Consider the following 19,678-nt stretch of genomic DNA (forward strand, 5'->3'; position numbering starts at 1 on the left):
TTTGAGAGAAAGAGAGACAGACAGAACATGAGTCGGGTAGAGGCTGAAGGAGAGGGAGACAAAGAATCCGAAGCAGGCTCTAGGCTCTGAACTGTTAGCACAGAGCCCAACATGGGGCTTGAACTCACAGACCACAAAATCATGACCTGAGCTGAAGTCTGACACTTAACGAACTGAGCAACTCAGGCACACCCCTTAAATTTCTCCTTTTAATATTTGGAAGAATTCACCAGTGACGACATCTGGGCCTGGTGCTTTGTTTTGGAAAGTCAGTAATTTTTCATTCAATTTCTTTGATACAGGCTTCTTCAGATTGCCTATTTCTTCAAAAACCTTTTTAAATGACTATTACAGAACATTTAATGAAAAAAGTAGTGGGGTGCCTGGGTGGTTCAGTTGGTTGAGTGTCTGACTTTGGCTCAGGTTACGGTTTCGCGATTGATGAGTTCAAGACGCACATCAGGCTCGCTGTTGTCAGTGCAGAGCCCACTTCAGATCTTCTGTCTCCCTCTCTCTCTCTGCCTCTCCCACACTCACATTCTCTCAAAATAAAATTTAAAACAACATTTAAAAAGAAAAAGAAAGGACGCCTGGGTGGCTCAGCTGATTAAGCATCCAACTTTGGCTCATGTCATGATCTCACGGTTTATGAGTTTGAGCCCCACATCAGGCTCTGTGCTGACAGCTCGGAGCCTGGAGCCTGCTTCAGATTCTATGTCTCCCTCTCTCTCTGCTCCTCCTCTAGTCACGCTATGTCTGTGTCTCTCAAAAATAAATATATGTTTAAAAAAAAATCAAAAAAGAAAAAGAAAAGAGGCGCCTTGGCTTAGTTGGTTAAGCATCCGACTTTGGCTCAGGTCATGATCTTGCGGTCCGTGAGTTTGAGCCCCGTGTTATGCTCTGTGCTGACAGCTCAGAGCCTGGAGCCTGCTTCAGATTCTGTGACTCCCTCTTTCTCTGCTTCTCCCCTGGCTCATGCTCTATCTCTGTCTCTCAAAAAATAAATAAACATTTTTAAAAATTTTTTAAATAAAAAATAGAAAGTAAGAAGAAAAAAGTAGGTGTACCTGGGTGACTCAGTCAGTTAAGTGTCTGACTCTTAGTTTTGGTTCAGGTCACCATCTCACAGTTTGTGAGATCGAGCCCCACATTGGGCTCTGCGCTGTCAGCACAGAATCTTGGGATTTTTCTCTCTCCCTCTCTCTCTGTCCGTTCCCTGATCGTGCTCTCTCAAATAAATAAACATTTAAAAATTATATAAAAGAATAAAAAAGTAGTTACAGATATATTCTGAGTAGAAGAAAATAGGTTTCAAAATAGGACTTGCCATATGAGCTCCCAACATGTTCCATCCACATGAATTATACATAGAAAAACTGAAAAGGTGAAATAATTTTTTCTTGTTTATCCACAGAATTAAATTTAAAAAGCCATTTAAGTCTAAGGATACCCAGGGACTTTTCTAATTATTCAGAATTGTAGCTATAACTGAGCCAAGTATGAAACTGAACAACATTATCAGTAACAACTTTTCAGGGCTCTGGAAACCTACATATAACCAGACTCACAGAAGGAGGAGGAAAAAAAAAAAAAAAGCTGAAGAAATAATGGCCAAAATATCCTACTTTAATGAAAAATGTTTATCTACACATCCAGGAATCACAACAAACTCCAACTAAGATACACACAAGGAGATCCACAGCTAGACTCATCATAATCAAATTGTTAAAAACCAAAGATAAAGAGCAAAATCTTGAAATCAGCAAAAGAAAATGAAACATGTGTACAAAGGAACCACAGTAAGATTAACAGCTAATTTACCAGAAACAAAGGAACAGACCTATACTGGAACAATGTTTCCATATTTTACTAAAATTCCATTATTACTAATTGGAAGGAAACAGTAACTAATATGCCTACTATAACCCATAATGCAGCCACTTAAAAAGTAATTTTTGAAGTATTAAAAAAAATCAATGGATTAAAATGGTATACAAGAATAAAGGCAATAAAGGAGAAACAAAATCAAAATAGAAGGCATACATAAAACCAACAGCAAAATAGGAGTAAATCCAACTACACAATGATATTAAGAGTAAATGGATTAAATACTACAATCAAAAGGCAGAGATTAGAGCACCTGGCTGGCTCAGTGGGTAGAACATGCAACTGATCATAAAACATGATCTCAGGGTCGAGAGTTCAAGCCCCACAATGGGCACAGAGACTACTTTAAGGGGGCGGGGAACAGGGATTATGGGATTATATTTGGGGAGGGGAGAGTTAAATCCAACTATATGCTGAGATAAATACTTTAGATCCAAAAACACAAACAGGAGCACCTGGGTGGCTCATCAGTTGAGAGTCCAACTCCAGATTTTGGCCCCAGTCATGATCCCAGGGTCATGTGATGGAGGCCCATGTTGAGCTCTGTGCTAAGCATGGAGCCTACTTAAGATTCTCTTTCTCTCCCTCTGCCCCCTCCCTCACTTGTGCTCTCGCTCCCTCTCGCTCTTAAAAAAAACAAACAAACAAAAAAACAAATTGAAAGTTAAAAGCATGGAAAAAGATATACTATGAAAACAAAGTTGCAGTGGCTGTAGTAACTCAGACAAAATAAACATTAAGCCAAAAAATGTGGGGATTGCTTTTTAATGTTTATTTATTTTTGAGAGAGTAAGCGAGAAGGGGCAGAGGGAGACAGACAGAGGCTCTGAAGTAGGGCTTGAACCCATGAATCATGACACCATGACCTGAGCCAAAGTTGGACACTTAACCAGCTAAGCCACCCAGGACCTCTAAGCCAAAAATAGCTTTATATATGGGTCTTTTTATAATGATAAAAGAATGAAATTATTAGGAACATAACAATTATAAACATATATGGGACTAAAAACAAACACAAAAAAAACCACAACTCCCAAAATACATGAAATAAAAAGCAACAGAAATAAAGGGAGAAGAAAACAAACAATACAGCCAATTCTTGTTACTCTCTATAGCAGTTACAATCTATAAAGCCAGACTAAACTAGCTAAGACTGAACCCTTGAATCCTTTTTTAAATTACTGTCACCCACCACTTTAATTGGTAAGAACGTATCATTAGTATCAAGTATATCCTAAAGTGGATTCTCTTTAGAAGCATGACTCAGTACAATAATGTGACTTGCCATCTGACTTTGATGGAAGACAGCAGGCTTGATTAAACACAAATCTTATATGATCTAGGTATACAAGATGTTCTACAATCCATATGAAGAACTCAGATACTTCACAGAACTAAAATTTGTTTGGAAGCTCCCACTTCAATATGGGCCACGCAAGGGAGATTTTTTTCCCTCATGGAAAAATGCCACCATAGACCAGTAGTATTCTTTCCTCAACCCTACTCCCTATGGAAAAACAGACATGGATCTCATTTGGTACTATAATGATCTCTTGGTGTTGCTTTTTTTTTTTAATTTGGTCCTCTTGATTTACACTCAGATCATGTTCTCACAGTTCATGAGTTCGAGACCGCATCTGGCTTGGCACTGACAGTGCAGAGTATGCTTGGAATTCTCTCTCTCCCTTTAAACCATCGTGCTTTCTGAGTATCTCTCTCAAAATAAATAAACTTAAAAAAAAATTAAAATTAAAAAAAGACAAAAGTATATTAGTGAGGCTAAGAATAAGACTAGGAATTGATAACAAATTGGTAAAAGGGGTTTTTCTAAAATGATAGAAATGTTCTAAAATTGGGACTGTGATGATTTTCACACAGCCCTGCCAATCTCCTAAAATTCAGTGTAAATACAGGTGAATTTTATGATAGGTACAGTATCTATACCTTAATAAATCTGCTAAAAAAAGAGAGACACAATTCATAGGCTGCAACAGTATTTATCACCTTTTCTCTATTTGTTCCAATTTTCCCACACTGTAAGAACCCTTCTCTTCCCAAGTTTAACTATTTCTACCTACTATTACTCAAAATTTTGACTCTCCTCCCTCTTTTCTTAATCATGCCTTTAGGACACATATTCCTTATACTTTTTTTAATGGAACTCCTTATTCTCTATGCACTGTTTTAGCAACATAAGGATCTAGCTTGTATGGACATGTGAAGTTACTGCACTGATGATTTTAGGATTTTTTTTTTTTTTTTTTTTTTTTGCAGAGTGGGGGTGATTACTGCCTCAGCAAATTTAACATTCTCCTAGTCTGTCTTATGGAGTAGAGAGGTGGAAGAAGGGCAAACTAAGGGGTTAAAATCCAAAGGTGTAGTTTTACTACTGGATATAATCTATGTAATATCCTGACAGTGGGAAACAGTACTCCTAGTATGACCCAGAATTTATACAGCTATGACCTATTCTGGGCAACATTATTTTAAGGAAATCACTGACAAAGAATGTTGCCAGAGATGGGAGAGTGGTCTGATAATAAATCTAAACACCCTATCATGTTGGAAGAATAAGAACTCTTTAGCCTGGAGAAGAAAAAGAGTCAACAGACATCATCTCTGGTTTTCAAATTCACGAAGGGTTCGGTTCAACTGAGGTTAATTCCATAGGGCAGAACTAAAATCAATGCATAAAAGTTACTTACTTAGTAAAGCAAAAATGTAAGTCATTCATATAATTATGACTTTTCTAACACCTTAAAACTATACAGGTCGGGATACCTGGCAGGCTCAGTTGGTCCGACTTCAGCTCAGGTCACGATCTCATAGTTCCTAAATTCAAGCCCTGCACTGGGCTCTGTGTTGACAGCTCAGAGCCTGAAGCCTGCTTCAGATTCTGTTTCCCTCTCTGCCCTTCTCTCTCTCTCTCCTTCTCTCAAAAATAAACAAACATTAAAAAAACAAAAACAAACAAAAAACTATACAGGTATTTTCAAGCAAAAGATATTACCACTCAATTGAGATTTTAAAATGGATTTGTATACTGGACAAACACCTACATGGGATATTGGAATAAATAAATATTTCTAAGATACTGAAAAGCACTAAGCTATAACAACTACTTCTTTTCACACATGAGCATCATTAACTTGGTTTTTCCTCATAAAATGTGTTGAATGAGGTCTTTTCTTTATCTGCATCAAGTGTGCTTTCTGAAAACTATCAGTACCATATTCTATTTTTTTTAATGTTTATTTATTTATTTTGAGAGAGAGACCAACCATGAGCAGGGGAGAGGGAGAGGGAGAGAGAGAAGGAGAGAAAGAATCCCAAGCAAGGTCCACACTGTCAGCACAGAGCCCAATGTGGGGCTCAATGTCACAACTGTAAGAACATGACCTGAGCCAAAATCAAGAGTCAGATGCTTAACCGACTGAGCCACCCAGGTGCCCCCCCATATTCTTTATTACGGAATTTTCCTTTATAAATAGTACACCTTTGCATTTTGTGCCACTAAAACTATGTGTTGGTATATCCTTTTAAAAAAGAGAATTGTTTCAATATATTGTTCCGAAAACTTATTAATCAAGTCATCACAAGGCAAAGAATTCCTACCAAACACTTCCAAACTAATAAAGTCACAATTATATATACCATATAAGCAGCTGCACAATAAGTTAATATACTTATATATAAACTGACGTTCCTACTTACGTTTCTGTGTCTGATACCAAGGATTCATTATTGCATACATCATTGAAGGTATGAAGTTGATTCTATAATTAAAGAAAAGAAATTTAAAGTTTTTTTTACAAAATTTTTCTAGTATGTTACCAACTGCCAAGAAACATGGTTATATATAAATCAGTCAATAACCAAATCAAAATTATAAAACATAAGATTCTCACACACACTAATTAATCTGGTTATTTCCTTTATCATATTAAAATAGTAAAAAATTTCATTCTACAAGTAATACTCGTGCTTTATTCCACTAAGTACATGAGAGAAAATGAGAGAACAAAACTAAATAGGGGAAAAATTTAAAAAATCTAATGCTAGGCAGCAAGTAATATGTCACTACAGACATAAAATGTCAGGAAGGCTCCCTCAATAAATACATTTAAGATTTAATTTAGAAAAAATGTCAATAAGTATTTTCTACATTTACAAAGCCTAATACATGGGTAAATGTGGTTACTTCAGAATAAAACAGGCAGGAAATACAAAGGAGTAAAGCTCATGGAAACCTTGGTAAATCTGAAAAAGCATAGTCACTCTAAAGGATTCAGCTAACTACTGAGCTCTAGCAAATTGTTATTATGCAAGAATACAGACTCATGGTATTAGGTCTTCCTCCCCATCTCATCCCCAAGACAATAATATATATTTCTCTCTATTTACAACATTATTTGCTACCGTCCAATTCAAACAAAATCTCTGTTAATCAAATATGGTCTATGGCCTAATTATCTCTGGCTTTTGCGTGGAAAATGAAAGAAAAAAAAGAAAGGAAAGAAAGAAAGAAAGATGACCTAAAGTATAAATTCTTGTAATTCTAAGCTTCAGTTTCATCATATTTAAAATAGGGAAAATACTAAAATTATTTATATAGACCATACAAAGTAATCTATGTAAAATAACAAGCACAACGCCTCATATAAGTGCCCCACAAATAGTAGGGATAATGATGATGATGGTGAAGTGCAGAAGGCAAATAAAAAATGACCCAAAATGAACAAATATAGCTTACCGTTATCTGACTTAGTCCAGCCAACCTCATAGTCAGAGTTGGTGACATAAAGTACTTAAATGCAAGATCTAAACTTTCTTTATCAAAGCATAATGTTGTATCCAATGGTTCTTTCACTGTGCTCCACATTAAGTCAGCCATGTTGCGAGCCGCACTCTGTCTTAACTCCTGATCAGAGAGCTTGCATAAATACCTTAAGTGATTCAAAATAAAACATACATAAAAACCTGTAAAATATTCCTAAAGACCCTTCAAAAATTCAGTAATATTCCTTTGTTCCATACCTCTAAAATGTTTAATAAAGTAGAACCTGGCATCCTGAGATTAACATTCCCAATTTAAATTATTTCTAAGTGCTGCTTCAAAGACTGTGACCTGAAGTAGCATGTTCTTTGCAGAGTCCAACTTGAATCAGAAACTGCCAAGAGCCAAGATATTTAACATCGGATTCTGCACCTCTGATAAAGCTTTATTAATCTCTCATATCTATCATGTATACAGGTCCTATTTTAGTAAATTTCACCTACTTTCATATAAAATCGTGTATTTACTCCCCACACAGCCAAAATTCTTCAAAGTAAGTACATTTTAAACATTATTCTTATTTGGCTTCCAGATATCACAAACCACTGGTTTTCCTCAGGTCCTACCTATTCTATTTGCTGGTTCTTCCTTCCCTATCCAACCTTCAACATTAGTGCTCCTCGGGGTTTGTAATGGATTGCAAAATGGCCCCAACTATTCCCATCACTTTACACAGAGGCCTTTGCAATGCAATGTTGCCACCCTTCCTATCAAGAGGTATCATCTATTTGGGGGGACCTGGGGGGCTCAGTCAGTTAAGCGTCCGACTCTTGGTTTCAGCTCAGGTCATGATCTGTTTGTGGAATCGAGCCCCATGTCAGGCTCTGTGCTGACAACACAGAGTCTCCTTGGGATTCTCCCTTTCTCTCCCTCTCTCTGCTACTCCCTCCCTCACACTCTCTCTAAATAAACATTAAAAAAATAAAAGAGGTATCACCTTCTTTCTCTAGATTCTCCCTATTTCGTCTACATTCTCTCTTGAATCCGAGCTTTGCAATGCAAGTTGCTTTGATAAATGGAACATTAAGAGATGTGGCATAAACAGAAGCTTGGAAAGTCTGTGCTTGACCTCTAACTTTTCCATCACCAAAAAAACGGAACCCAGGTTAGCCTGCTGGATTAAAGACACACAGCCGATGCCCCAACTGCAAGATGAATATGAACTCCCCTCCACTTCCAGCAACAATCAGCGGGCAACCAGAGAAAACATAAGTGAGGTGATATTCTTAAAGCATGCAGTTCCAGCCAAGTCAACCCAGATCAAAAGAACTACTCAGCCTGAGAACTGTGAGAAATAATAAATGGTTGTTATTTTAAGCCATTAAGATTTGGGTGTTGTTTTCTTACACAGCAAAAGCAAACTGATACAAAGGCCCCATCCTCACACACTTTTTTTAAAGTTTGTTTATTTATTTTGAGAAGGAGGGAGAGAGAGAGAGAGAGAATGGGGGGGTGGGGGAATGGGTAGAGAGACAAAGAGAGAGAGAATCCCAAGCAGGCTCTGCACTGTCAGCAAGGAGCCCAACTTGGGGTTTGATCCCACAAATTGTGAGATCATGACCTGAGCTGAAACCAAGACTTAGATGCTTAACCGAATGGAACAACCAGGTACCTCAACACACTTCTATTCTTTTCTAGATTCTCTCCCCCAGATACCTCATTCACTCCCAGGAGGTATTGAATAACTGAGGTCTTTATGCTGATAACTCAATTAACAATACTATTGTTGGTGTTTTTAATTTATATCCAAGTTAGTTAGCATATAGTGTAACAATGATTTCAGGAGTAGATTCCTTAATGCCCCTTACCCATTTAGCCCATCCCTCCTCCCACAACCCCTCCTGTAACCCTCTGTTTGTTCTCCAACAATACTGTTCTTAATTATACATATATGCTCTCAGTTCACCAGTGCCACTTAAATGTCCCACAGGCATCTCGAAATTAAGTCTTGAAGTTCTCTCAGTTCTTCACATCTCAGTGAATGATGCCCACAGCACAAAAGAGAAATTGAGGGAGGGAGGTTTATGTGTCCTCCAGGATGCTTACCCCTTTAAATTCCAGAATCACCAATCCTGTCCATTTTATTTTCACTTACATCCATTCAATTTTCAAAATCACCATAAACAATCCTTATAAACATCATTTATTTCCAAGACTACTGCATTAACCTTTCAATTGGTCTCCTAGCTTCTACCCCAACAACTTATAATTTATGATCCACTTAAAAGCCAAAGTGATCTTCTAAAAATAATCACGACTCACCTGCTTAAAACCCTAGATTTAGCAATAGATTCCCATTGCTAAAATTAAATCCAAACTCTTAATAGCTTTAAGGTCCTGTACAATCTGCCCTTGCTTATCCAACCTCTTATCATAACTACTCCTCCCTTACACACTATGTTCCACACCAGTCTGCTTCTACTTTCTTGAGTGTCATATTCTTTCCAACTTCAAAGCTAACTTCCCTATGTTCCTTCTACGGGGAATACGTTCTTCCAAATATCACCTGATTAGCAGATTCATGATCTTCAAATGCCATCTTTCAGAAAGACCTCACATTTCCTCTCTATCACATTACCTGACAAAGGATTCATCACTATCAGATTCTTTTTTTGATACTTTCTCCAAAAACTCGAATATAAGGAAAACAGGTACTCAAATTTTTGCAAATAAAATGAGAAAAAGTAGAAAGAAGTAATAAATATTACCAAGAAGTACAATCTTAGAACTCCCAAAAGTTCACACTCCAACTCTAATCAATACATTTTGTTCTCCATCCTCTTAGGGTTCCTTCTGAGGCTGGGACTTAAACTCAAATGTCATCTCTTCTCAAAGAGACCTTCTTTAAACCCCTGTTTAAAATTGTGACCCACCCTCTAGAACTCTCAATCCACCTTTGCTCCTCCTTTACTCTGTAATTATCATGACTTTCTGATGAACTATTACCACCTACTTATTTACTTGGTACAGACACTGCAAAAAGAGAAGTCCTTTCTTCTCTGCTATATTCCCAAAGCCTAGAACATAATACTTCGTGTATCTTTGTTGACTGCATACTGTGGAATACCATGTAACCATTGTTAAACTCCTTATATATTCATGTATAAGAAAATAAAAGGTCCAGGGGAGCCTGGTTCGCTCAGGGTTTTGAGTTCAAGTCCCATGCTGAGTGTAGATAATACTTAAAATTTTTTAAATCTTTGAAAAAAGAAAAAAAAAGGTCCAACATAAATTGCTTAAGTGTAAACATTAAATATAAGCCTACATGAGCATTAAAAATATTATACACTAAACTGTCAATTTTCTCTAAAGGATGTGAATACAAGGGACTTTAAAACAATATAAATCTACACTATGTTAGAAACTATTTAAACATATCACATTGGTAATGAAGGGAAAAAGATTTTATAAACTTACCTAATAACATAGGTCCTAAAGGGGATAATGTGCTGCATGACAGCAGGGATATGTAGCCATATTCTAATCTATAAAGAAACATAAATATGACATTAATCTATAAAGAATATGTGAAATACATGTCACTGTAATTAATTACAAACAAGAGCACTTAGTATTTTGCTGATGCTAAAACTACATACATTTTATATATTTTGAAAACAATAAACTAAGAAACAGGATTACACACATATCAGGTAAGTAACCTATATATATTTGTTACAGATATACATAAAATCATCCTAAAGACCATAACCTTTTTCTAGGGAGAATCACCTACCTACCCAAGTAATTTCATCTTACTACATGGTACTATATGCCTCTTTGTATGACAGCAACCTAAATACAATAGCACGAAGTTAGCTTTCTAGGGGTGCCTGGGTGGCTCAGGTCATGATGTCACAGTTTTTTAGTTTGAGCCCTGCGTCGGGCCCTGTGCTAACAGCTCAGAGCCTGAAGCCTGCTTCAGATTCTGTGTCTCCCTCTCCCTCTGTCCATCCCCTGCTTGCACTCTGTCCCTCTCTGTCTCTCAAAAATAAATAAACGTTAAAAAATTATTTTAATAAATAAATTAGCTTTCTAATAAACTATCTTAGCTTTTAACAGAAAATCCATCCTTCCTTCTTGTCAATATCCATCTATGGGAAATACATTTTATAGTCACACATAATGATTATAACATTTAAGCTATTACTGTAGATACCCCAATCTAAGATATAATAAATTATAATTTATTTTCTTTTGTCTCCATGATATTCCAAACCATTTCTAAATATGCTTACCTTAGAACTTTATTCTAATAATGGTTCAAGTAGCATAAAAACAAAAATCCTAAGCAAATTATCTAACAACAAGCTATAATACTAAGCCTTAGCAAAGGCAAGGGACACAAATTAAAAACAAATTTGAAAATACAGAATATATGACTCCACTCTAATCAAAGACCATTATGTCAGTTCCATACTAAATGCTATACTGATGGTAAAAGGTTAAAATTTTTCCATCTAGGGGCACCTGGGGGGCTCAGTCAGTTAAGCATCTGACTCTTGATTTCAGCTCAGGTCATGAACTCATAGTTGTGAGATCAAGCCTGTATCAGTCTCCAAGTTCAGCACGGAGCCTGCTTAAGATTCTCTCTCTCCCGAAGAGAAATAAAAGCAAAAATGAACTACTGGGACCTCATCAAGATAAAAAGCTTCTGCACAGCAAAAGAACCAATCAACACAACTAAAAGGCAACTGATGGAATGGGAGAAGATGTTTACAAATAACTTATCGGATAAAGGGTCAGTATCCAAAATTTATAAAGAACTAACCAAACTCAACACCCAAAAAACAATTAATCCAGTGAAGAAATGGGCAGAAGACATGAATAGATAATTTTCCAAAGAAGACATCAAGATGGCAAACAGATACATGAAAAGATGCTCAACATCGCTCATCACCATGGAAATACAAATCAAAACCAGAAATGAGTTGCCACCTTACACAGGTCAGAATGGCTAAAATTAATAACTCAGGACACAACAGATGTTGGCAAGGAAGTGGAGAAGGGGTAACCTTACTGCACTGTTGGTGGGAATGCAAACTGGTGCAATCACTCTGGAAAACAGTGTGAAGGTTCCTCAAAAAATTAATGATAGAACTACCCTACAACCCAGCAATTGCACTACTAGGAATTTAACCAAAGGATACAAAAATGCTGATTCAAAGGGGCATATGCACCTCAATGTTTACACAAGTGCTATCGACAATAGGCAATTATGGAAAGAGCCCAAATGCCCAATTAAAAAGATGTGGTATATATACAATGGAATACTACTCAGCAATGCAAAAAGAATGAAATCTTGCCATTTGCAACAATGTGGATGGAACTGGAGGGTTTTATGCTAAGCAAAATAAGTCAACGAAAGACAGATATCATGATCTCACCCATGTGGAATTTGAGAAACCTAACAGATGAACACAGGGGAAAGATGAAGCACTGAGTGTCAGATATAAGAGATGAATCACTGGGTTCTACTCCTGAAGCCAAGACTACACTGTATGTTAACTAACTTGAGAATTAAAATTAAAAAAAAAAAAAAAAAAAAAAGATTCTCTCTCTCTCTCTCTCTTCCTCTGCCTGTCCCCTGCTTGTGCTCTCGTTCTCAAAAATAATAATAATAGGGGCGCCTGGGTGGCGCAGTCGGTTGAGTGTCCGACTTCAGCCAGGTCACGATCTCGCGGTCCGGGAGTTCGAGCCCCGTGTCGGGCTCTGGGCTGATAGCTCAGAGCCTGGAGCCTGTTTCCGATTCTGTGTCTCCCTCTCTCTCTGCCCCTCCCCCGTTCATGCTCTGTCTCTCTCTGTCCCAAAAATAAATAAACGTTGAAAAAAAAAATTAAAAAAAAAATAATAATAATAATAATAATAAATAAAAATAAAAATTCCTTCTAAAACTAGGAGCAATCATGAATGTCTTTAATTCAAATTGACCTGAAGGTCCTGGATAGTACAAAAGTTAAGAAAGTAAATGAAAGTCCTAAGACTAAAACGGAAGAATTAAAACTAAGACTAAACTTAACAACATAGAAGAAAAACAAACAAAAAATTTGATTTACAATTGCACCAAAAACAATAAAATATCTAGGAATAAACTTAACCAAGGAGCTAAAAGACCTTTACTCTGAAAACTACAAAACACTGATGACGGGGCATCTGAGTGGCTCAGTCAGTTTAGCATCTGACTTTGCTCAGGTCACGATCTCACAGTTCATGGGTTCAAGCCCCACAGTGGGCTCTGTGCTGACAGCTCAGAGCCTGGAGACTGCTTCGGATTCAGTGTCTCCTTCTCTCTCTCTGCATGCTGTTCACGCTCTCTCTCTCTCTCTCTCACGAAACATTTTTTAGAAATTAAAAACAAAAAAAACCAATGACAAAAAAATTGAAATGACACAAATAAAAAGATATTCCATGCTCACGGGTAGGAAGAATGAATATTGTTGAAATGTTCACAGGCAATCCACAGATGCTGTTATACTAAAATAACAGCTACATTTTTCACAGAACAATAAATAATTCCAAAATTTGTATAGAACCACAAAAGACCCCAAATAGGCAAAGAAACCTTAAAAAAGAATAACAAAGCTAGAGGCGTCACAATCCCAGATATTAAAATACATTACAAAGTGTAGCAATCAAAACAGTATGACACTGGAACAAAAATACACACATAAATCAATGGAACAGAATTGAGAACCCAGAAAAATACCCACACTTATATGGTCAATTAATCCACAGCAAAAGAAGCAAAAACATACAATGAGGAAAAGTCCCTTCAATAAATGGTAATGGGGAAACTGACAGCTATATGCAAAAGAATGAAATTGGGCCACTTTCTTACACCATACACAAAAATAAATTCAAAATAGGTTAAAGACCTAAATGTGAGACCTGAAACCATAAAGCTCCGAAAAAGAAAACATAGGCAGTAATCTCCTGAACATTGTTCTCAGCAACATTTTTCTGGATATGTTTCCTCAGGCAAAAAAAAAAGAAAAAAAAAAAAAAAAAAAAAAAAAAAAAAAAACCACGATAGGAAAAATAAACTGCTGTCATTATACGAAAATAAGCAGCTTCTATAAAGTGAAGGAAACAATTCGCAAAACTAAAGGGCAACCTACTGAATGGAAGAAGACATTTGTATATGATATACCTGATAAAGGGTTAAAGTCCAAAATATCTAAATAGCTCATACAACACAAAAAATAATCTGATTAAAAATGGGCAAAGGGGGCACCTGGGTGGCTCAGTTAGTTGAGTGTCCAACTTTGGCTCAGGTCATGATCTCATGGTTCATGAGTTCGAGCCCCATGTCGGACTCTATGCTGACAATTCAGAGCCTGGAGCCTGCTTTGGATTCTGTGACTCCTTCTCTCTCCGCCCCTACCCCACTCACTCTTTCTCTCTCAAAAATAAAATTTAAATTAAAAAAAAATTTTTTTTTTAAATGGGCAAAGGATCCGAACAGGCATTTCTCCAAAGAAGACCTACAGATGGCCAATAGCCACACGAAAAGATGCTCAACATCACTACTCGTCAGGGAAATGCAAATCAAAACCACGATGAGTTATCACTTTATACTTGTCAGAACAGCTAGAATCAAAAAGATAAGAAATAACATTTGTGACAATGTGGAAAAAGATGAAACGTCATGCATTGTTGGTGGGAATGTAAATTGGTGCAGCCACCATGGAAAACAGTATAGGGGTTCCTCAAAGAATTAATTATACACACATATACATGTACATACCATGAAATATTACTCAGCAACAAAAAATAATGAGATCTTCCCATAAATAACATGAATGGACCTAGAACATTTTATGCTAAATGATAGAAGACAGAAAAACAAAAATATCTTATGATTTCACTTACATGTGAAATCTAATATCAAAGTAAACCAACTAACAAAAACCAGGAACAGACCCATAAATACAGAGAAATGATGGTTACCAGAGGGGAGAGTGTGGGAGGGTGGGCAAAATGGGGTAAGAGGAGTGGTATATACAGGCTTCCACTTACAGAATGAGTAAGTCACAAGGATAAAAGGAACAGCATAGGGAATATAGTCAATGATATTATATGGCATTGTACGGCGACAGATGGTAGCTATACTTGTGGTGAGCATAGCGTAATATATGGACTTGTCAAATCACTATACTGTACACCTAAAAACTAATGTTACGTTGTATGTCAATTATAGTTCAATTAAAAATAATATTATTACTCTGAGATAACATGATTATGTGAACAGAACAATCCAAAACAACTTTCAGTAAGTGTTTTTAGAATTAAATGGTTTGTCAAGAATGCTGCATAGAAAGTTAATACAAGTAATATACATACATATATACATGTACATACACAACTCATATTATATATAAGCATATGTTTTCTGAATTACCAGGAACAAATACTATATAAAGTTTTCAAAAATATTCTCCTTAAACATGTATCAAAAAAATTTATGGCTACAAAAAAATCTAATAAAGACATGTAACACCTTGGAGAAGTCTGGGAAGATGATGGAGTAGGAGGACTCTAAGATCATACAGCCTCACAGATACAACTAGATAACACAGCATATATAACCAAGAAAACAACCAAAATGGGAGAACAAACTCCACAACAAGGTAGGGAAGAGACCAGGAAGGGCAAAGACATGGTCTTCGAGCTAACCATACTGGGGAAGGAGTCAGCACAGAGAAGGACAAAAAACTTTCACACATTTGCCTCTGGAAGGAAGAGAGGCTGAATTTTGGGGGTTCTTAAAACCAGGGTAACTTAATGCCCAGAATTTTAAAACTCAATGGGCTCAGCTAAAGGAGAGCCCAAATGGCATTAGGAAGTAAAGTCCCCACCCTTAAAGAGACAGCATAACAAATAGCCCTGCAGATACAGCACAAAACTAGAAATTTGAAAGACACTGGAAACAGACAGGAGTGGGAGTGATCTGCTCATCTTGGAGCATGGCCAGAGAGACAGTCACCACAAGGAGACCCCTCCAGGAACAGAGGAGCTGGCAAGCACCATTTCCCTCCCCCCACCACCCAGCATACAGGCAGCTGCAGAAACCTGAAACAGGGCCAACAATCATTACCTAACTTACTTGCACCAAGCTGCCTACCACCACCCCACACCCCACATGTTGCTAGACCCACCCTTCCCCATCACATTCCCTTAGTCCCAGTGCTGTAGGCCTCTACCCCAACATACCAGTGCATGTATCTGGCCAACACATCTCCCAATCAGCTGCCTGTTTTACAAAACCTCAGTTCAAGAGGTGGCTGCAGGGGCAAATGTCATTTCCCACACTTTATTAAAATGTGCCCAGCCCCTATTGAGGACCAAACATCACCACAATACACAAAGACAGCATCTGCAGATAACTGTACTGAAGGAAAAAGAGACCAAGACACAATAGAAGAGCACATGCAACACATATAGGACACACACCTAAAAGGACCAGGCCCTGGAGAATAGGGGACTCTGAACTGCACAGCACTGCAAAGCACTACAAGACCTCTTCTTCATAAGGCTGTTATCATGAAGAGCAAGATAAAGAACTGACACTGATAACACAGAAAAACAGATACAAGAGATGAGACAAAATGAAGAGACAGAAATATCTCCCAAATGTAATAACAGGACCAAACCACAGAAAGACCAAAGTGACAGACTTAAGAAATATGCCTGATACAGAATTTAAAGTAATGATCATAAAGATACTCACTGGACTTGAGAAAAGAGTGGAGGATATCAGTGAGATCCTTAACACAGAGATAAAAAAGAACCAATCAAGAGATCAAGATTAAATTACATTAAATTAAAAATACATTTGATGGAATAAACAGCAGGCTAGAGGAAGCAGAGGAATGAATTAATGACCTGGAAGACAGTAATGGGAAGTAACTAAGCTGAGCAAAAAAGAGGAAAGAAAATTATGAAAACTAAATAGACTTAGGGAACGCAGTGACTCCATTAAGTGTTAATAGCATTTGAATTATAGGGATCTCAGAAGAATAAAGAGCAATGGGAGGGGCAGAAAACTCATTTAAAAAATAATAACTGCAAAATTCCCTAATCTGGGGAAGGAAACAGATATCCAAATCCAAGAGGCACAAATCCCCCCTAAAATTCAACCTAAAGATGTCCACACCAAGACACGTATTAATTAAAATGGCGAAAAGTAGCAATAAAGAAAAAATGTTTAAACCAGCAAAAGACAGTTACATACAAGGGAAACCCATAAGGTTATCACCAGATTTTTCAGCAGAAACTTTGTAGACAGGAAAGGAGTGACATGATATATTCAAAGTGCTCTGCTATTCAGAATAGGAGAGAGAGTTTCTCTAAGAAAAAGTAAAGGGTTTTATGACCATTAAACCAGACCTACAAGAAAGGGGGCTCTTGGAGTAACAAGGAAAGACTGTGAGAGGATGAAAAGTAAAAACAAAAACAAACAAACACAAAAGCAATAAAAATAAGTATTTCCATAAAAACTGGTCAAGGGATTCATAAAATAAAAGGATGGAGTATTTACATCATACACCTAAAACGTCAAGAGAAGAAGAGTAAAAACGGATTTAAACTTAAGCAGAAACTAATAGAATAACGTATGTTAACTAGACTGGGAACCTAAAATTTAAAAAAGTAATAATAATAAAACCATTAAAAAAATAAACTTGGGGCACCTGGTGGCTCAGTTAAGTGTCTGACTCTTGATTTCAGCTCAGGTCATGATCTCACAGTTGTGAGATCAAGCCCTGTGTCAGGCTCCACACTGGGTGTGGAGCTTGCTTAAGATTCTCTCTCTCCCTCTCCCTCTGCCCCACCCCTGCTTGCACATGTGCACACTCTCTCTCTAAAAAAATAAATTTAAGTGACCATTAACTTATAGATTGCTATACACAGATGTTATATACAAACTTAATGGGAACCACAAATCAAAAACCAGTAGTAAATATGTAAACAATAAAGTAAAAGGAATCCAGGTATATCACTAAAGCCAACAAACCAGAAAAGAGCACAAGGGAAGAAAGGATCAGAAAAAATCTAGAGAGGGGTGTCTGGGTGGCTCAGATGGTTAAGTGTCCAACTTCAGCTTGGGTCATAATTTCATTGTTCGCAGGTTCAAGCCCTGCGTCAGGCTCTGTGCTGACAGCTCAGAGCCTGGAGCCTGTTTCAGATTCTGTCTCCTTCTCCTCTGCACCTCCCCACCGCCATGTACTCTGTCTCTCTCTCAAAAGTAAAGAAAAAAAATTTTAGAAAGAAATAATCTAGAGAAACCACAAAACAAGTAACAAAATGGCAATAAATACATACCTATCAATAATTACTTTGGGTTTTTTTGTTTTTTGTTTTTTGTTTTTAGCAGGGAAACCAAGTTTTATTCCTCACACCTGGACTGTCATTAGTGAACCCCTATGGAGAGTCTCAAGAGTATGAAGAATGTCATAAATTAGTGCAGGTGACCTGTATGCAAAATGGACAGAGGTGTGGAATTACTATAAAAAGAATATTTATCTAATAATTTAGATGTCTTGTTTGAGAATATGTTGGTACATATATATAAATTGGCCAAACCTGAAAGCTTCAGTTCAGCTAATCATTAATTACTTTGAATGCAAATGGATTAAACACTCCAATCAAAAGACCACACTGATGAAATAGACCAAAAAAAAAAAAAAAAAAAGATCCATCTATATACAGACTATAAGAGATTCACTTCACACTGAAAGACACCTGGAGATTAAAAGTGAGAGGATGGAGAAACATTTATCATGCAAATGGATGTCAAAAGAAAGCTGAGGTAGAATACTCAGCAAAATAAGACTTTAAAACAAAGATTATAATGAGAGACCAAGACACTATATAATAATAATAAGGGGGACAAGTCAACAAGAGGATATAACAATTGTAAATATTTATGCACCCAACCTGAAAGCACCCAAATACATAAAACAGTTAATAACAAAGGAAACAACTGACAGTAATAGCAGTAGGGGACTTTAACAACCCCTTACTTACATCAATAAATAGATCATTCAAAATAAACAAGCAAACAGTGGCAATGAATGACAAACTGGACATGGACTTCATAGACAAATTCAGAACATTCCACCCTAATACAGAATGAACACTATTTATAAGGGCACATGGAACATTCTCCAAAACAGATCACACATTAGGCCAAAAAAAATCTCAACAAATTCAAAACAATCAAAGTCATACCACGCATCTTTTCTAACAACAATGCTATGAAAACAGAAATCAACCACAAGAAAAAATCTGCAAAGATCACAAATAGAAGGAGTTTAAATAACACGCTACTAAATAACAGGTAAACCAAAAAATAACAAAAGAGATCATAAATTACACAGAAACAAATGAAAATGAAAACACAACAAAATCTTGAAGATGCAGCAAAAGTGGTTCTATGAGGGAAGTATAGAAGGGCAGCTGGCTGGCTCAGTTGGTGGAGTATGCGACTGCTGAGTTCTGGGTTGTGCATTCAAACCCCACGTTGGGTATAGAGATTACTTAAAAACAAACTATTTTAAAATAAAATAAAGTAAGAGGAAAGCATATAACAATACAGGCCTACCTCAAGAAGAAAGACTAATCTCAAACAACCTAACTTTACACCTAAAGAAACTAGAAAAACAGACAAAACTTAAACCCAGCCAAAAAAAAAAAAGGAAATAATAAAGATCAGAGCAGAAATAAAGGATACACAAATTTTAAAAAGCAATAGAACAGATCAATGAAATGAAACCAGGAGCTGGTTCCTAGAGAAGATCAACAACATTAATAAACCCCTAGGGAGACTCCTAAAAAAAGAGAGAGAAAACTCAAAGAAAAAAAATCACCAATAAAAGAAGAGAAATAACAATGTTACAGAAATACAAACAACTGTATTTGTACAGTTTGTATAAAACTAAAGAAGGAATAAAC

General features: G+C 36.7%; 1 protein-coding gene across 4 annotated transcripts in view; it reads right to left on the reverse strand.

The window, feature by feature from the left end:
- The window catches only part of USP34 (ubiquitin specific peptidase 34), a 249,863-nt gene that overhangs the window by 158,721 nt on the left and 71,464 nt on the right, over positions 1-19,678 (reverse strand). For 3 of the 4 annotated variants that reach the window (XM_045054250.1, XM_045054251.1, XM_045054249.1), the window contains exons 6-8: positions 10,142-10,209; positions 6,641-6,833; positions 5,602-5,663 (exon numbers count right to left, since the gene is read on the reverse strand). In XM_045054250.1, the coding sequence (XP_044910185.1) occupies positions 5,602-5,663; positions 6,641-6,833; positions 10,142-10,209 (323 nt within the window). Of the gene's footprint in view, positions 1-5,601; positions 5,664-6,640; positions 6,834-10,141; positions 10,210-18,046; positions 18,066-19,678 lie in introns of those variants that run through there. The other variant, XM_045054252.1, reaches the window with a different exon arrangement.

This window comes from Felis catus, chromosome A3 (assembly GCF_018350175.1).
Source record: "Felis catus isolate Fca126 chromosome A3, F.catus_Fca126_mat1.0, whole genome shotgun sequence".
NCBI lineage: Eukaryota > Metazoa > Chordata > Mammalia > Carnivora > Felidae > Felis > Felis catus.